This window comes from Maylandia zebra, linkage group LG17 (assembly GCF_041146795.1).
Source record: "Maylandia zebra isolate NMK-2024a linkage group LG17, Mzebra_GT3a, whole genome shotgun sequence".
NCBI lineage: Eukaryota > Metazoa > Chordata > Actinopteri > Cichliformes > Cichlidae > Maylandia > Maylandia zebra.
Window position 1 is genome coordinate 742,846 of NC_135183.1, and position 19,208 is coordinate 762,053.

General features: G+C 45.9%; 2 protein-coding genes and 1 non-coding gene across 9 annotated transcripts; 2 read left to right on the plus strand and 1 right to left on the minus strand.

Annotated features, from left to right (window-relative positions):
• Positions 1-972: 972 nt before the first annotated feature.
• Positions 973-13,156, minus strand: glt8d2 (glycosyltransferase 8 domain containing 2). Of its 6 annotated transcripts, none has more exons than XM_024805764.2 (10): positions 12,893-13,156; positions 10,716-10,759; positions 9,161-9,253; positions 8,819-9,020; positions 8,576-8,693; positions 8,412-8,496; positions 7,926-8,038; positions 7,613-7,779; positions 1,433-1,545; positions 973-1,352 (listed from the first exon to the last, which is right to left on the minus strand). In XM_024805764.2, the coding sequence occupies exons 2-10, from the start codon at positions 10,732-10,734 to the stop codon at positions 1,174-1,176; spliced, it is 1,089 nt and encodes a 362-aa protein (XP_024661532.2). In that variant the 5' UTR covers positions 10,735-10,759; positions 12,893-13,156; the 3' UTR covers positions 973-1,173. The 6 variants fall into 6 exon arrangements, with proteins under 6 accessions (XP_024661532.2, XP_076732103.1, XP_076732102.1 ...); XM_076875988.1 differs by having other exon boundaries at positions 9,161-9,760; positions 12,893-13,155; XM_076875987.1 differs by having other exon boundaries at positions 9,161-10,366; positions 12,893-13,155.
• Positions 13,157-13,597: 441 nt separating this feature from the next.
• On the plus strand, positions 13,598-18,717 carry ankrd16 (ankyrin repeat domain 16). 2 transcript variants are annotated; one of them, XM_076875895.1, is made up of 7 exons: positions 13,598-14,100; positions 14,919-15,139; positions 15,215-15,257; positions 15,618-15,730; positions 15,876-16,039; positions 17,099-17,177; positions 18,496-18,717. In XM_076875895.1, exons 1-7 carry the CDS (start codon positions 13,763-13,765, stop codon positions 18,657-18,659), a joined length of 1,122 nt encoding a protein of 373 aa, XP_076732010.1. In that variant the 5' UTR covers positions 13,598-13,762; the 3' UTR covers positions 18,660-18,717. The 2 variants fall into 2 exon arrangements, with proteins under 2 accessions (XP_076732010.1, XP_004575308.2); XM_004575251.2 differs by having other exon boundaries at positions 13,601-14,100; positions 15,618-15,726; positions 15,878-16,039.
• Positions 14,229-14,316, plus strand: trnay-gua (transfer RNA tyrosine (anticodon GUA)). The gene is given in 2 exon segments: positions 14,229-14,265; positions 14,281-14,316. It is a non-coding gene; the product is annotated as a tRNA-Tyr (tRNA).
• Positions 18,718-19,208: the final 491 nt, after the last annotated feature.

The window sequence follows — 19,208 nt, forward strand, 5'->3', positions numbered from 1 at the left end:
TTTTTATTTTGTTCTCAGGAGGAATCATGTGTCTCTTACCAACAGTCAACTGCAGCAGTGACAGTCGCTGCTTCACATCCAGTACAGACTACCAGGAGCATCACGCCCTCTGGTGGCTGGAACCAGTAACGGGAGCTCATGTTGTGAAAGGCACAAATCTGAAAACTTCAGGCTGCCTTCTGCTCACGCATGAAGTTTGTGGGGCTGAACAAGCCAAGCAGTGAGTGCAACATGAAACTAAAGAGTAATAACAACAATAGAAAGTGCTCATCCCAGAAATCCACTGTGACTTCTACTTACATCCACTTCTTGCTGTGAACTTTGTCGCAGTTTCAAACACGCATTTTACCGTTGCCATCATATGAACTACCCAGTGTGCCTGGCAAGACTGGTTTTAACAAATTGCAGGTTATATATTTATATCTGCACTGAGCCACTTTTATAAAAGGCTAATTAAGAAAAGGAAACCTAAATGGTGATTGACTTAGTAGATGTTTGGTTCGATTGAAAATCTGACAGCACAAGTTAAATGACCGCCGTGTTCTGTGTGAGGAAGCATGAATGTAACGACTGTTCGCTCAGAAAGGTCAGCCTCACAGATGAGAGAGAAAAGAGGCATGAACAGAGTCACTGGCTTCATGTCTGGGAACGACGAGTGTGCCTGTTCAAGTTCACATGAAATGTGCACTGTCTGACCTGCTGGGGGCGCAAAAGAGCCCACCGCAGCCTGTCGTTACAGAGCGGACGCAGGCTCTGCCACGCGAGACGACGTTATATTTGAACCAGCTTTTCACAGTCCTCAGGGCTCCTGGGGCCTCTCAGCCCATCACTGTCTGGAGCTGCACACTAAATGAAATCAGTAATATATCCTGGGTAGAAAACTATACAGTTGTATTGTTAGCTTAAGGATAGCGATGACAGATATATGAAGCAGTATGGAAAACATATAAAGATAAGAAACAATCTTAAATGTTAGGTTTGAAATACAGTTTTTATAATGCGACACGTTTCACAAACACACAACAGCATTCAGTCTCTTATGTTCTTTAGATTGGTCAGTTTGGTGTCTCGCTGTTTCAGTGTTACATTCGTGGATTTACTCCTTCGCCCCGTCACTGTAAGCGTGTGTCACGTGACCCTCTGACCGGCTCCTTGGTGCCGCAGCCACGGACCTCAGCTGTCGTCGTCAGGACGTTCCAAAGAGAACCTTCCAGAGGGGTCTGGGATGAACCACTTCTCCCAGCGATCTAAATGCACAGCAGGGTAATTCCAGGGTTTGAACGGGCCATTCCAGTGCAGCAGGTGCGCCTCCTGGAGGAAGTTCTCTGGGTAATGGACATCCGGACTCCAGCCTGGACACACAGCGAAGCTTTTTGGAAACTGAGCTGACGGTGGCACTAATATTCCAGCTGTGTGTGGAGAGCAATCTTACCCAGGTGCCTGACGTGCCACAGAGGGTCCAGTATCGTGTATTTGTCATGAAACACGATTAGCATGGGTGGGGTTGCCACGCCCCCTGCCATGGCACTGCTGTATATGTTTTGTCTGTTGGTGAGAAGGGTTTAAAATCAGATGCAGTGGCCAGTGAAAACAAAAGAAAGAGATTTTTTTGTTATACACCAGTGAGCCTCCATCAGCTACCTCTGCAGGGCTCCGAACAAAACAGTTTACGTCACCCATCTGCTGATGGGATCAATACGCTCGTGGGGGAAAGTACTTTTTAGTGCTTAAACCTAATCAATGAAAAAGTGACTGATAACAAACAATACATGAACAAATGAAAACCACATAAACAAAGATAAAAAGATAAAACTCTAGACGATAATCACAGTTTCCTGACACACCCCGGCTCTTCAGGAGACGACTCTTTTAGTGTTGCTTTGGCCGGTCACAGCACGCATGCAAAAGGACTCTGTGCATAATTCAGACATGCCAACCGCATCTGAAAGAACTCTGTAATTGGGATGAAGTAGGGAAGAATTTTGGGAGCCGGAGAGGAACGAGGTACAACACATAAGTACGGGATATCACGCCCTCGCGTGTCCTGGCTGAAGAAACCTTTATTCACGCCTTTAAGGCAGATGGCGTGTGATGACACGCGCACGGCCCCGCCGGCACATATAGCCGCTGTCATCACAGTCATCAGTTCGATAGCCGCTCTTCACCGAGCCAAACTGCTCAGTGGGGCCACCTTGTGTTGTACCTCGTTCCTCTCCTTCAGGGAACAGAAGTTATAGACATAACTATTCGTTCCCTTTCAGTCGATTCACTCGGTACAACACATAAGTATGGGACATATATACAGGCCCCACAGAGCAGTCACCGAACCGGAATCGGACCACCACATCCTTAGTGAGTGGTAGACCCAGCAGAAAGGACAGCATGAGCCACCGAAGGGCCTGTAACGTCCAACCGATAAAACCGCACAAAAGTGTGCGGTGATGCCCAACTAGCTGCCGCACAAATATCAGCTACAGGCACCCCTTTAAAAAGAGCCCATGAGGTTGCCATCCCCCTGGTGGAATGAGCTCTCACCCCCTGGGGCAAAGCAAGACCACCGGTGCCGTACGCCAGTGAGATAGCTTCTATAATCCAGTGGGACAGCCTCTGCTTGGACAGAGCTCTACCTCTATTTGGATTAGCGAAGCAGACAAACAGCTGGTCACGTAAACGCACACTCTGAGTGCGCTCAATGTAGGTGCGTAGCACACGCACTGGACAAAGAGAATGCATCCTCCTCTGCTCCTCAGATGCAAAAGGAGGGGAGCAAAAGCTCAGCAACTCAAACTCCACTGAGCTATAAGACGCAGGCATGATCTTGGGAAAATAGGCAGCATTTGGACGCAATACGACCTTGAGACCATCAGGAGAGAACTGTGTGCAGGAGGGATGCACAGAGAGCGCATGAAGGTCACCCACTCGCTTTGCTGAAGCCAAAGCGAGAAGTAATGCAGTCTTATATGAAAGAAATTTCATATCCACAGACTCAGTGGGTTCAAACGGGGGGCTACAAAGGTCCTCCAGCACCAAAGACAAGTCCCAAGCAGGGACACTGGACTTAAGCACGGGCCTCAGCCGGCAAACTCCTTTCAGAAAACGTATGGCGAGGGGATGTGCACCTGGTGTCACCTCGTCAAAGCCAATATGACAAGCAGATATAGCTGCTGAATAAACCTTAATTGTTGAAAATGAAAGGCCCTTATCCAGCAGCTCCTGCGGGAATGTCAAAACACTGAAATGGGAGAGTGTGGCGGTCCTGGCACCATTGCTCGAAGGCTCGCCATTTGTAAGCGCACAAGCCTCTAGTAGATGAGGCCCTAGCGCTCTGAATTGTCGCTATCACACTAGGTGGCAGACCCTTAGCAATCAAGTTTAACCTCTCAGCAGGTAAGCATGAAGGCGCCACAGATCCGGGCACGGATGAACCACTATTTGCCCCTTGCCTCTTGCCAAATAGATCCCAGATCTGAGCCACTATTAAAGGGTGCAACCTCCATTCTCTCACCAGAGGACCCCCTGGAGAGAAGGTCCGGCCCCAGGTTCAGGTGGCCTGGGGCATGGGTGGCTCTTAGATACAGAAAATGAACACCATAACAGCAGAGAGCGAGACAGCTTCAACAGGGGAGGAGAGCGTGTTCCTCCCTGCCTGTTTATATAAGACACCACTGTTGAATTGTCCGTCCTGACTAAGACATGCTGGCCTCCAGGACTGGACGGAAATGCTTTAGAGCTAAGAACACTGCTAACAGCTCTAAGTGCGGACCAGATCCCTCTCACTGATGCACACTCACACAGCGCTCCCCACCCTCTTAGGGAAGCATCTGTGGACACCACCTTGTGAAACAAAACCCTCCCAATCCGAGAGCCCTGATGCAGCAGCCCGGGCTCCCTCCAAGGACGGAGAGCTAGCATGCAAGACGTGGTTACCGGCAGCCTCCTCCGGAGCTGACGCGATGCACACAAACGGTGAGAGAGAGTCCAGCGTTGAAACGCTCTCATTTTTAACAGTCCAAGCGGCACTACGGCGATCATAGATGCCATCGTGCCCAACAAGCTTAATATGGTCTGGAAACGCAGTCTGCGTCCCAGCTGAAACTGAGCGAGGCAGCGATGAAACGCGGCCACTCTGTGCTCCGACAAACGTGCGCGGCTGGAAAGCGAGCATATTTCCAAACCGAGGAAAGAAATCTGCTGACTCAGGATTAGCGAGCTCTTTTGAACGTTCACAGAGAACCCCAGTGTCTGAATGTGTGACAGAACCAGCGACAGCTGTGTCTCCGCCTGCTCTCTGGAGCAAGCTACGAGAGCCCAGTCGTCCAGGTAGGCTAAGATGCGGATGCCTCTCTTTCTGAGGGGCGCTAGCGCTGCCTCGGCACATTTTGCAAAGGTGCGAGGAGCGAGCGACAGCCCGAACGGCAGCACTAGGTACGGAGGATGTGATCTGTGGTGACTCTGACCTCGTTAAGAAGAGGTGCCAGCGGGCTGTCATCAGGAACCAGCGATCCGAGCTCCACCAGGCACATCGCCCGGTACGTCTGGAGCATGGTGACGGAGCTCATGGCGTGAGCAGTGCCGGCCTGAGCCCGATAAATCTTCTTCTTCATAGGGGGTGGGTTAGCTAAGTCCAATTCCATGTACTGTCCATAGCCGGGCACAGTGACGCGGGTAGACAGAGGTTTGTCCTATGATGCTGTTAGCTCGCAGAGAAAGTCTGGGAACATGGGAAGGCAGTTTTTGGCTGTTGCGGGCTCCGGTGGGAGGAAAAAACCCGCGAGCCGCGACGGCCTCTGAGCTGGCGGAGGAGAGGGCCAGTCCACCTGCAGCTTCTCAGCAGCACGGCGAAACAGGGAGGAAAGAGAAGTCCGTCAGCGCTCCTGCATGGTTCCGGCTCGTCATCAACTAACCCGTCAACATATTCCATGTGGTCAGCCCAGCTAATTGCGGGGACATCGACCGGATAATCCTTGTCCTCGGACTCGGACGAAGCCGGGGCTCCAGACTCTGAAAGGAGAGGGTCATGCGGTGGGACAGTGGAGCGTCCCAGCACTTTTTCCACAAACGTCACCCGTCTTTCCAGGGTCGAGCGCCGGAGCTGGCGACAAAACGCACAGGCTTCGGGCTCCATCAATGCTCTCCTAGCGTGGCCGATCCCCAGGCAGACGGGGCAGGCATTGTGCTGGTCGCTGTCGTGCAAAGAGAAACCACATCCCTGAGGACAGGGGCGAACAGAAGATTTGTGCTTTGCTCGCTTAGGTTTGGAGTCCAAAGTTCAAAAACGCAAAGCAAAACGCTGCACAGGAAAACTTGAAATTAGCACTCCGCGGGCAGCCTACGCACCAACTGCACGGTGGAGACTAACACTAGGGCTGCCACGATTAGTCGACTAGTCACGATTACGTCGACTAATCGTCGACGACTAATTTAATAGTCGACGCGTCGTTTGAAGCTTTGTAAGATCACAAAAGATCACAAAAGACGCAGGAATCCTCCTGTACCCGCATTAGTAGGCCGATTATGTTACAGCGACACGACGAAGACTGTCCAAATTCAAAGACTCCGACAAATGGACCCTTCATTTCCCCAGATTTGAAGGATGGGTGGGGTGTATACTTCGTGGCCCAACCTATCCCAGAATTCATAGCGCGGCCCAGCTCAGTTTCCAACAATGGCGGCAGCTAGTTAGTTTTAGAATCAGAATCAGAATCAGAAAGGGGTTTATTGCCAAATGTTGAGCAGGTTTACAACATTAGGAAATTGCTGCGGTGCTTCAGTGCAAACATGCTGTCATAAATAGCACTTAAATAGACATGAAAAAAATAAAAGTAGGGATAAGAATTAAAAGTGCTACGTAGAAAGATATGTGCATGAGATATACATGAGATATATACATGAGAATAAGAATTAAAAGTGCTACGTGGAAAGATATATACATGAGTGCAGGTGGTGATCAGTGCCAAACATAGAATGATGCAGTGACACAGCGTAGGGTCATGTGTTAGTGGCGGGAACAGTCATATGGTTATTGTTCATGTGTCCAACAGCAGAGGGGAAGAAACTGTTCTTATGGCGAGAGGTTCTGGTGCGAATGGACCGGAGCCTCCTGCCTGAGGGGAGCAGGTCAAACAGACTGTGTCCAGGGTGAGAAGGGTCAGCTGAGATCCGAGCTGCACGCCGGATTTTAACTTTACTCTTATTATTCTTTCTGGGTCACAAAATAAACGTTTAACATATTTTCAGGCGAGAATGTAGCTGTGTAAACCTCAAATATCTGCTCAGTTTATCAGGACACCGCATATTTTCAAAAGCGCTCCGACGTTTTCGGAGACGTCTGTTACCCACTAGCTCGTTAGCGAGCCGGGGGCAAGGCTAACTAGAGCCGTGAGAACACCGGACTCCCGGCAAATCGTTTTCAAACCCACCGCCGTCTTTTGCTACTCAGGTTAAACATATATATAAGTCACTTAGATAACTTAAAATGTTATTGTTTGGCTTTTTTTTAGTATTTTATTTGTTCCTGAGTAAATCGGTTTGGCTGAGATTAAAGTTTTAGTTTTTACACAGCTGAATAAACGTCAAGCAGACAGCTGATTATCAGAAGTGTGAGACTCTGGAGAATTTACTCCGGTGTCCTGTTATATTTTAGATAGCAAGGAGTTTATTAATCTTCACCGAAACAATCTGCAAATTTCATTAAACTTTAATAAACTATCATCTTGTCTTTATTTTTAGTTAGCACCTTAAACACAAAGCTGTAAGCTAATGATAGTTATATAAGAGCAGATGCTGCTGGTGCAATAAGCTGTATGCTGTACGTCCAATGGATGATGATCTGATTAGTCGACTATCAAAATAATCGTTTGTGGCGGCCCTAGCTAACACCAACAGGGGCAGTCCAACTCAGCAGAGGTGTTCTCCGCGAGGTGAAGAGCGTAAGAACTGAGGGACGACTGTGATGACAGCGGCTATATGTGCAGGCGGGGCGTGCGCGTGTCATCACATGTGAATAAAGGTTTCTTCAGCCAGGGCACGCGAGGGCGTGATATCCCGTACTTATGTGTTGTACCGAGTGAACTGACTGAAAGGGAACAGCTCTGTGTACGTATCTCACCCCAAACCACAGCACTGCTGCAACATACAGAGGCTAGTTAGCTAACTGTAGTTACGAGTGGTTCAATGGCTTTTTACAGTATATCTGTGGGATATCGCTCGCCATCACAGCTGCTTCACTCTAAATGCCAGACACTGGCCTTCATATGCAAAACTGTAGGAACATCTGCAATAAAAGGTTTAAATCCACAAACACACTTTTAGTAAGCTGACAGATGTAACGACAGGTAGGTCATGTAGGGAGTGACGTGTGGCTCTTCGGGGTCAACTTAATAAAGTTTTATTGGTTGAAAGCTGACACAAAGCCTTTATAACTTACAACTGTGATCCTTACAGGTTTGCTGTGCATTGTCGACGTATAGACAGTACCGTATAGAGATCTAAAATATGTAGCGCTTGACCTTTGACCTCTCTTTCAAGGTAAAATAAGATCAAAGTTTCATAAACCAAATCTACTGTTCATATTGGTAACATTTAGGAAATGACACTAGTTTAAGGAGTTTACCTGAAATTCTCCTCCATCCACTTCTCCAGCTCTTTGGTGACCTTCTGCTTCTTCCACTCGTTCATATCTGCCACAAAGACTCCAGGGTTGAAAGAGCAGTCGCTGGGGTTGATGCCCAGGTCTTTCACTTCCTGTTTCCTGTAGTCCAGGAAGCCCATGTAGGTTGTCTAGGGGACGAGCTCAGAGGAGAGAATACCAAATAATAATGACTGAATCCCTCCCACATGTTACTATGTCAAATAAAACCTCTTTAATGTGAGATTTACACGAGGCATAAAAGTCTAACATCATAACAGAAGCCGTAAAAATCCACCTGCATCCCGATGCTGCGCACCGTCTCGTGTGTGGAGGGAAGGTCGCAGTCTGTGGCAAAAGCAGCCGCGTGTCCTGGCTTCAGCTTGATATTAAACAGATCCCTGATGTCACCTGAAACACAACCAGACTGCTGTATTTGTCCCCATCCTGATACTCGTCACACTTTCATGCTTCAGATCCTAAAACTCATTTTAATAATTAACAAACAGAACCCGAGTAAAGGCAAATAATGATGTATTTATTTAGAGATCTTCTGGGTTTAGTTCGTTCTCTAGGAGCCAATAAAGGGCTCCTTTGACTTCACTGGGTCATGTCAGGGTCTACCTCTGAATTCAGCCGTTTAGTAACTCTGTGTAACGCTCCTCGGTAGCACAGTTGTGTCTAATGTAGAAGATTACACGTGTGTACAGATCATTTAAACACTTATTGAATCATTCGGTTTAATATGGAATCCTTTTATTAGACTGACTGTAGACATGCGTACCCTGCACGATGATGTCATCATCTAAGTATATAACCCTCGAGTGGAGGATGTCGAGCAGAGGGAGGTAAAACCGCACAAAGTTGAGCTGCAAAACAAAGTTTTTTATTTCTTTGAGACAGGAACTCTGTGCTTGGTTTGGCTGATGGCACGGATGCAGCACTCACGGGATGTAAGAGATCGGGTCGAGATGAATCTGGCTTCACCTTTCCAACAAGGACCATCGGGTTAAATTCCACTATCTTGTAGCGGATGCCTTTGAGTTTTGTCTTCTCTATGTACCTCCTACGTGACACAAAAGGAAGATTAGGTGAGAAATACTCACTTTGGGCAACAATACTGGGAGAAAACCACTGATCTCCATATTTGGAACAAAGTGCGGTTCATATTTTTGTAGTTCAAAGATGCACCTCGTGAGTTTGACAGCATCACGAAGAGTAACAACGTAGAAGAAAACACTGGCGTCTGTGTTGCTGATGATGCTGTTGATGGTTGCCATGGAGGCACCCATGCGCTCCTCTGATGCACAGATGACGACGGGCACGACATCATGCGCTTCTGCAGCGTGTTCCTGAGAAACTTGTCCTGCATTCTTGGGGCTTTTCCTGTTCTCTGTCAGGAATCAGGAGTTTAGACTGGTTTATGCTCAATTTCAGTGGGATCCTTTTCACTTAAGGAGAGTAACATATTTCACATTTGGAACATTAGTGAGTATTTCTCAGATTAAGTAGTGAAGACCAACGCTGACGCACCTGACAGTCTTGGCCGAGTGGAGGCTCTGAGCAGTGTACTGCGCAGGAGGAGGCACACCATCAGCACCAGCAGCACCACCAGGATCCGATTGACTGAAACGCGATCGCTCAGTGTTTGAGTGCAAAACTAAAGAAGTTTGTCTCAAAGCAGATTGATGCCGTAAAACAACAAGAGCTGTCTACGTTTAGAAGGAACATCATAAACCACAGACTTGTGCCTGACCTCATCTGTCAGCTTGCCCATCATCACTGTGTCTCATGCACATCCTGCACCATCCTCACATGTCCTCCTTTGACACGCTATCACATGCTCGCTCTACATCAGCAGAGACAGAAACTCCCTCTGATCCTCTCTATTCCTCTCCATCAACTGATATCCTCATGTTGGTGATGTCCAGGATCAACATTGGATCTGACCAATCACACCGTTGTGACATCATAGCTGTCCACTCAGGGAAACAGGTCAGGGTCAGGATGTGATTGTGGTTAGGGCTGAGTGATGTGACGGTGTTTCCATCACTACAGTGTGATCGATGTTGAACCAGGACCGACATCAGTTTGTTGATCCAGGAACATCAGCACGGCGACATCAGATTGAGCCTCCACCAACACAGTCAAAGCAAAGTACAAGTAAGAATAATAAAAAATAAAAATGAGGCTCTTTATGGCCGAGCCAGACAACAGTCTGCTGTTCATTAGCTCAGGTTGGCTTAAAGCGACTGAAAGCTTTAAACCAAAGAAAGAAAAAAGACTTCACAGAGACGCTGGCTGCAACAATAGGCAGGTAACGGCTACCTTTATGCTAGCAATGGTACAGTGATTCTCAGTCGCACAGCAAAGACAGAGAATAAATCATCCCATAAATAATTAAGTGATTATCAGCTGTTACTATAAAAAGTAAAACATGTCCATTTTCAAAATGCTTTGTGTATTTCCTCCAGCTGTGAGACACACCAGAGAGGAAGGAGGGTCTGCAAACACAAGCGTACTTTGGTTTTTGTGCAGCCGTCCGGGTACTGTAGCTAGTGCTAACTGGAGTCTGCACAGCATCCTGACTCGTTACCTAGAACCACGGATTAGTGAAAGCACTTAAGGATTGCTCTCACAGTATGAGAGAATCCAGTTACCAGTCGAGTTAAGTGTTAAAGGTTTGGCTAGTAGAAGGTGGATTTCCTGAAGGCGAGTAAAGTGGAAAATGTGCCTTTTCTGTAGAAAGAAAACAGCGTGAAAAACACTGGAGTTACTGAAATTTGCACACATGCAGCTTTTACTTTTTAACAACCGCATGCAGTTCAGGAATAAGTCGTTACAGCCTGCTGTCTATCCCATTCCATAGATATTTGGTGCATGTGCATGGCTGCTTCCTCTTCCTGGGGAAAAATAAGGGGACCTTTACTGGCAACAGCTGTCCAGTGGATGCACAGTGGACGTGAATGCAAAGCACATGCAGACAACACAATCTGCTAACGTTACTTCTCAGCTACATGTCAGCTAATACTACTGGACGACATGAATCAGTCTTTATCCATTTGCATCACACTTTGGTTACACTTACTTTTTCTCAGGAGAGCCATGTTTTCTATTTGCTTCCAGGGACATCTGCACACACACCAGAACAGAGAAGGAGAGAGCTATGAAGCCACTTCTGAGGAGCAAAAGATGAAATATTTTGTAATTTGGCCCCTCAGGGAGGGGAGCCCTGAAACCTGCCAACACAGCTAACAGCCCTGAAATGTGTTTTTATTTCTAAAGATGACAGCTCTCATATGTTTGCAGTGCAGGGAGTGTTACTGTCAAACAACCTGATGACTGCTGTTTAGAAGCAGCGTCTTCTACAGCTGTGAATAATCTGAGGTAGTCTGACAGAGTACAGCTGTAACCCTACGAACACAAAGCAGAGAGGCCGTCTGTGCAGAACAATCAGTCCTTACGTGTTCCTCTCTCAGCTGCTCGCGTTAGGAGTCACCGCAGCGCAGCATCCGATCTCGCCCTCCCTCTAAACATCACTGCACTCCTCATCAGTCTTTGGCTGCTTTTTAGTCATTTTGAGGACAGTACCTGACCATACTGGGAGGGATATTTCTTTTGTTTGACCAGTCACTCAACACTTACTATTAAAGTGTAAAAAAGGCATCCTGTCATAAAACATACAGCTTTTCCCATTTCTTTAGTTGAATCTGCAAAAAAATGCCCAAAAGCATAGAGCAGTATTTTACATAAACAAGCTGATTCCCAAAGAGCTGACATATGCTGTGTACACGTGGACGACAAATGAATGGCAGGCCTAAAAAACTATTTGAAGCAAATGAAGAGCATGGGTAAAATCCAGCAAACGCCTGACCTGAGGGCTGGATCTGGGGCTTCGGCCCATCCATCTACCATTTGTCAAAGTCTCGTTAGAAACGGCCTCAATTCAAATTGTTGTCCGTATGTATGGAAGAGGTTAGGGGAGAGGTACAGCAGTGCGTGTCCAGAGGCATGTGTAAAACACGGGGAGGTTCTGTCACGGTGTGGTGTCGGGGATCCTATCACACTGGGATTAGGAATGATAACAGTGGAATCGTAACACTAGCAGGAAGGAAGCTCGTATCTCTGAAGTGTGACGTACACGATCATTCCTAAGCCAGTAGGTTTGTTTCTAAGCTCGAACAAAAGCTACAGTGAAAAGTAACACAAAAAGACCTTTGCATGAAGCAGAGTGATGTGACCAGACACAGATTCAGTGAGACAAGGGCTGACACGTGGCTGAGTCCAAAGTATTTCCTTCCTTTCTGGTGCCGGCTGCATCGGGGCATGTGTTTGCCTACCAGCCTCTCAAACCTTTATACAAATACAACAAATGCTCACACAGTGAACGGAGGGGTGAAGTCTCCCCTTTCATGAGACAAATAAGGGATTCTTACCAACACCCCATTAATTATGCTTTAAGTTTAAAATGTAAAATCTGCCCAGAGAGGATGGCAGCTTGATTAGCTCATAATGACGCCTACTCTGCAGCCTTTCACCAGAGCTGCTGTCAGCTGAAATACAACAGGACTTGCAGTTTGTGTCCTGCATTTGTTTCTGGTTTATTTGCTGCTCTTCAGAGAATTCAGAAACATCTGGAACTGCTTAGCTTTAGCTGGGAAGAGCAGAGCTGCCCAACAGCTGGGCTGCATTTGAACAACTCATCATTTACAGAAGTTACACTTTAGTATTCTTGTATGTAATATGTCCTCTTAATGCATCTCAGTGCAGTTTCACATTGTCAGTGTCAGTTTATACCAATAGTTTAACAAGTGCGTGATATTATACTTAGATTTAGAAAACCACTTTTTCACCATCAGCACAAAGTCCTCACGGTGTGTGAATCTGTGATGGTGCAGTGCAGAAACCATCACTCTGAAAACAGTTTGTGTTTGTCCTCTGTCCACAAAGAGCCATTAATGTAGAGAAGTAACTGAAACAGACGCTTTCACCGAGCGCTGAGAGCTGAAGTTAAAAGCTTAGATGGAAATCTTTAAGCAGAGCACGTTAGTGTAAAATGACAAAAAGCTCTATGGTTTACTTAAACCCTTACACACTACAACATCATGCAACCATAACAGACATAAAACTATCTGTAGAACAAAAAAGAGGAATAAAAGCTCCTTTAGATGGCAAAGCATGAAGGTGTGTCAGTGCTGCTTTGATACGACAGCCATCTTTTGTTTTTAAGTGCAGTACAAAGTCAAATGTTTGAAACACACTCACCAGCAAGAACAGCGTGGAGGTTACAGCTAGTCCCATTCGTGGAGCTGATGGTCCGTGTTGTAAAACCTCTGAGGACTGAGACTCACCCGCTTTTCTCTCCCCCCACCTTTTCCTCCAGATGTGACTCGTCTTGTTGGTCTTCTTCTTGTTAGCCAGATGCTGGATTATCTCGTTTAGAAGACCAGTGACGGCAATATCTGATCCACTTTTGGTATTTTGTCAGAGAGAAAAAGAAAGTCTGTGATATTACCCTCATGAGATGTGTTAACATTATTCCAGTAATCATTTATTAACCTAAATTTTCTTTATTATTTAACTACATTAAAGACAATTTAGAGTCTAAACGACCAAAATTGTCTTTAATGTAAAGAGCAAAGTGATTTGCAACGTGAACTCTCTAAAGTTTAGAGAGCCATATCACGTTGCTACAACAACTACATCTCCCACAATCCACATGGCCACGCCCTCCTATAAGGGCAATGATGCTCTTTCTTTCCTAATCCAAGTGACGGCTCTAACCTTGTTTTGACTGTTGTATAAAAGGTTTCTCATCAAATTGTAGCAATATGTACACACTGTATAATTCAGGTCATTTTAATCTTAAATTGCAAAAAAAAAATCTATTAGTGCTCATAATAATATTTAGAATTTTGATCAAGCTATAAGTACGTAAAAAACCAAACACTTGCGTGCTTTATGTTGGTTTCAGAGGTACAGGGTTAGGTCATGGTTGGCCACGTGATTTTAAGCAGCTCAACCAGGAATCGCGCTGGTAAACAGGCCAGCGTGTGTTCTTCAACACTTCAGAGTAACTGTTCTTATTTTGGCCCGTAGGCCAGTTTCTGCTCCAGCATTTAACTTCCACCCAGCATGGATGAAAACACTTCGAAGCTGCTAGTGAAGCTCACTCAGGACGGACAGTTGGCCGCGCTGGAGAAACACATAACATTAGGCGGCTCGACTGCGGCGCAAACTGTCAGTGGCAAACACTTCGGCAAGTCGGGAGACACCTTGCTGCACTACGCCGCAAGGCATGGACACCTGGACATTGTAAAGTACCTGATAAAGAGGGTTGGCTTGGATGTAGAGGTGTACAACAACGACTATAAGAGGCCGCTACACGAAGCAGCCTCCATGAGCCACAAGGACTGTGTTAGCTACCTGCTCCAAGAAGGCGCCAAAGTGGACAGTCTGAAGAAGGCTGACTGGTGAGAAAGAACCTGTTAACGTGTTACTACATTACTGTAACCCTACTCCAAAAGGAAGGAGGAAGAAGTAAGCGCCATCTTTCCCGGGTTCACTTTAAAGCTGGCTTCGCTGTGGGAGGGGTTACCGCCCTTCGATAGCTCAGTTGGTAGAGCGGAGGACTGTAGAGGCTGAATGCTGACATCCTTAGGTCGCTGGTTCGAATCCGGCTCGAAGGAGTTACCTTTTTTAACTCGACAGAACAGTACAACTATAAACAAATGGCGTAATATTAGCTAAATATACCTGAAGGAGCGGCTTTACTTTTCTTTAATATACTTCAATAAATTTGTGTTTCTAGTTGGAAATCGAAGGGGCTTATTGGTAAAAATAGCTGACAATACAATACGTTATTACAATTAAATGTACATTATTTCAAATTCAGGCTTTACAGTCCAGCCCTGTTAAACACTGACTGTTCTACAGTGCTCAGACTGTATCTGTGTGCTCCGTTTGGGGTGTATTCAGTACGGTCGTTTAAAATTAACATGAAAGAAATTGTAATATTATTTTTTTCATAAGCTACTCTTAAAATGTGAAGATATTACACGTTGTATAATATGTTCCATGATTGTAGCGCAGGAAACAAATAAAAACAGGTCAGTAGGACAGCAGCAGCACATTATCTTTCCAACTTCACTCCATATTTCGCCTGGTTATCCACGCCCCCTAGTGGCTCTATCAGTAAGTACGGGACAGATCTTCTACATAGAGTGTACGAATATATCCACCAATTGCAGTAAGTTTGTTTGTCAGAGGAGATTTGTGTCTCTGCTCTCAGGACTCCGCTGATGATGGCGTGCACTCGGAGGAACCTGGACGTGATCCAGGAGCTGCTTTGCCACGGTGCCGACCCCGCACTGAGAAACAAGGACGGCTGGAACTCCTTCCACATCGCCTGCAGAGAGGGAGACCCTGTGGTCATACAGCACCTGCTCCTTGTTGCACCAGACGTCTGGAGGACGGAGAGCAGGACACGCAGGACGCCACTACACACCGCAGGTGTCTGTACTTACAGTATGTGGAGATGTGACGTGAGGGGAAATCATATAACTTACACTTTCTCTGTTCATCCAGCAATGCATGGATGTGAGGAGGTGGTTAAGGTCTTGCTGGACAGGTATGTTGAAATTTTACATGGAGACTAATTCTGCTGCATATTTAACGCCAAATCCAGTCAACTCTGGATGCTGTCTGACTTTAGTTGTCAGCAGTTCTTACATATATAGCCCATGTCAACTCAAAATGCCCTAAAATGACAAATTCACAGTATAAAAATGTATTTAAATGTGACGCAGAAGTCAAAGGTTAGATAGATGTTATAAAATTTAAGTTGTTTTTTATGACACTGAAAATTTCTGCACTCTTAAATTTCTGCGACTTCTTTTGGCACAAATGTAGCTCCACCTGCTTGATGCTGATTCGCAGCTCACGGATAACTTTGTCTGACTGATCCTTACATTTACTGGTGTTTTTCCAGATGTGGCTACATGCCTGACAGCACTGACAGCTGTGGAGTCACGCCTTTCATGGACGCCATCAGGAATGGACACATCTCTGTGGCCAGGCTTCTTTTAGACGAGCACCAGGTGGAGGAAAGCAGTCCCCTGCAGTAATGTTTCTGCACTGACGTAGTTATATGTAGTGTCTCCACCTGACCTGTGTGTGTGTGTGTGTGTGTGTGTGTGTGTGTGTGTGTGTGTGTGTGTGTGTGTGTGTGTGTGTGTGTGTGCGCCACAGGCATCTGCAGCAGCTGCTGACATACTTGGGGCTCAGCCAGTGCACCAGGTAGCCGTCACAGGCCAGGATGAGGCTCTGCGGTTTCTGGTGAAGGACTTGAATGTCGAGGTGAACCAGAGGGCGACCAGCATCCAGCTCACCGCCCTGCATTACGCTGCCAAGGTCAGAGCAGGGATTTCCCTCTGGTCTCCTTCAGCAGTCTGGTGGGAAGCTTCGGAATGGTTGGGAAAGATAAATAAATAAGCGTAGGAATGTAAGGAAAGGGACCAAGATGGGATGACTTGAGAAGTTTCAGGTATTTTGCTGTGTTGTTGTGTGGAGTGGTTAATATTTACTAACAGCAGAGCCTCGTCATGGCTCAGCTGGTGGAGCGGAGGATGTCGAGGCGTGACGCTGAAATTCACGGGTTGCTGGTTTGAAGGAGGAATAGTTTCATCCTTCAGGAATATTACATTTATCTTTCCAAACCTTTGTGTCAAACATGTGGCCCGAGAGCCGGAATCGGCCCGGCAAACACTCTAATCCGGCCCCCTGCACAGCTTTGGGAAAAGTGCAGAAGTGCATCTATTTTTACTGTATTTTCATTCGTTTTCCAGCTTTTGATAAAGACCCATCCCCACGCCTGACGGTCACGCTGTACGAATTAAATAACGTTTTTCCACTGTGTGGGAAAACTGTGGAAAAACGTTACTGCAGTCAGTTCAAACTTTTACAAAATGTCATATTTTATAATTACAGGACAGTCTTCACAATGAACTAACAGCACTTTTCCTGTAGTTTGACCCCTTTATGGCGTAGTTTCACTGATGCAGTCCAGATGAGCTGGCTAAACAACAACAGCTGGTGATAAGCTAATGTTAGACGTGGGTGAAAAAAATCCCACTTTCTCTCTGATAAACAGTTTGATTACATTTACACATTGTATGAGAGGTCATTTGCTAAGTGTCCAACAATGTTTGATTCACTGATATTTAATGTTAGCTAACAGCAGCTAACAGCAGCTAACAGCAGTGCTTACTGATAGAAAAGTGCTCTTCATTACAAGAATTACTGGAGGCTGTTTTATGTCGTCTGTGATTGTAGCCATGAAGAGTGAATGAACAGTTTTCTCAGACTGCTGATACAAGACTCACATACCGAACATAACGAGAACAAAAGCCTCGAGGCAAAGCACGGGCTACAGATCCTTCTCCGAGTCGCACTGACATGCATCTCTTTCAGGAGGGCCACACGTCCACTATAAACACACTGGTGGAGCTGGGAGCGGATCCTCATGCCCGGGACAAGAAGGGGAGGACTGGTAGGATGACCTTCTCAGTGCCTTTATGTAAAGTTATTTTCTCTGACCATGCAGCTTAATCAGAGATAATTATTATCTGTGATTATCTAACAAACAATGCCATCCATGAAGTGTCCAGTGTGCCGTGTGTTCTGCAGCTGAAACACTGCTTTTGTTCAGCCAGTTGAAAACATAATACGGATCATGTGACGAGGGGAAATAACACGTGACCTTTTCTGGCTTCACGCACACTAACAGTCAGGATACTTGGTACACAGTGATGGACGTCAGCTGGTTACGTGAACACTGCGTTTGTCAGTCTGGTGATGAGTGAAGTTTTCATGGAGGAGGCGATGTTTGCAGCATATGGCAAACAGAGACAGGTCCACAGGCAGCTGCTTTCAAATGAAAATAATAGAAACATATGAGCAGTTTAAACACAATACAAGCTGAAAGCAGCAGTGTGAGTGTGTGAGCTTTGACATGTCGCTCCACTTTATTAATAAGGTTTTGCCTGTTTGATGTCGTGAGGAATAAAGGCTCAGAGTCGCAGCTCTGTCATTCAGACAGAAATGAATGTTTAGATTAATGCTTTGTTTTTCTGAGTAATTTTATTCCACGATTCTTATCGATGCTCATCAGGGAAGACTTTAAGAAGCCTTAGACCTTCCTACTGTCCGTGCACGGAGTTCTGTTCCAGGAATGATGGTGCTATATTCCAGAGAACTGATTGGTCAGTAGGCGGTAATCTCGTACCTACTGATTTCTTATCTCATACACATCTTGCACTGGAGCAGGTTATAGGGATGCAGCATCATTTTCCACGCCATGCACCGCTGCAGCAAGTGAACCAACATAAAAAATCCACCATTTTTAGTTTACAGGCTTCATTAAGCTTTGGTTGGACTCTTTGAAATAACGTGAAAGCTGCACAGTTAATATTGGGTGAACGTCTGTGACGGCTTTACTTCTCTTTTTGTCACTAACATCAAACAAAGAAAGATCTGTTCCTGTGTTTTGCATACACCTGTGCACGTCCCTCGTTTGCATTCATTCAGTCTGAAAAATGAACCTGCAGAGACTCATCAGCGCAGTGCTCCATAGTGACCTGTAACATCTTCAGCGTTACAGAAACAGCACCAAGCTTCTGAAATGGGAGAGTCGTCTGTTGGCTCTCATAAAACTCATTTACAGGAAATATGTCGGCACAGTGAATGAAACAGATTTGGAAACAGGAACAGAGTTAGTTTGTCTTTTCATTGTCATATGGTGATAATGTCACCACCAAAACTCAGTTGTTACAGGAAGCAGTTTTTTACTGCTGTTTCTCTTCTCCCAGCTCTTCACATGGCGTGCATTGGGCAGCACGTAGACGCAGCCAGGACGCTCCTGCAGCTCGGCCTCAAAGATTCTGAGGATGCGTCCGGCACAACCGCCAGGCAGCTGGCCAGGAAACCCCACGTAGTGCAAGTGTTTGAACGTGACCTGGCACACAGACCCTAATCAATCCTTGAAACATTGAGTTCTTAATTTATTGAAATAAAGAAAAGCTGAAGCCTAATAGTGTGATTCAAGTTATTTTGCACAGATTGTGTGGATTACAATAAAAACTGTCACCCTTGTGTTTGCTAAAAGACGCAGGTTTAGACATGATCATGCTAACAGTAATCTCACTTTACCTGATAAACTCTGCATCCTGCCAGGACAGTTCGTGGCGACACAACACAAAAATGCAGCTTTCATTGTCGGCCACTACATTTGATACTGTTTGACAATCTGCTTGGCTGCCTGTTGTTTCTACTTAAAAATATGTTGGTCTTGGTGACTATCTATATGAGCTCAAAGCAGCCCACACACCGATCTAGGACTTGGGACTTTTCTGTTTGCCAAACAGGTGTGTCATGCATATATGTTGTTGCAGCAGTTGAGCATATTGCCCACGCTATGCTCAATAGGCAAAGTTCCAATTCACTAAAAGTTTCTGTACATTTTTGAGACTGTGATGGAAACTATCACAAAGAAAATGAAGCCACAGCGTTTGTTTGCTGTAGT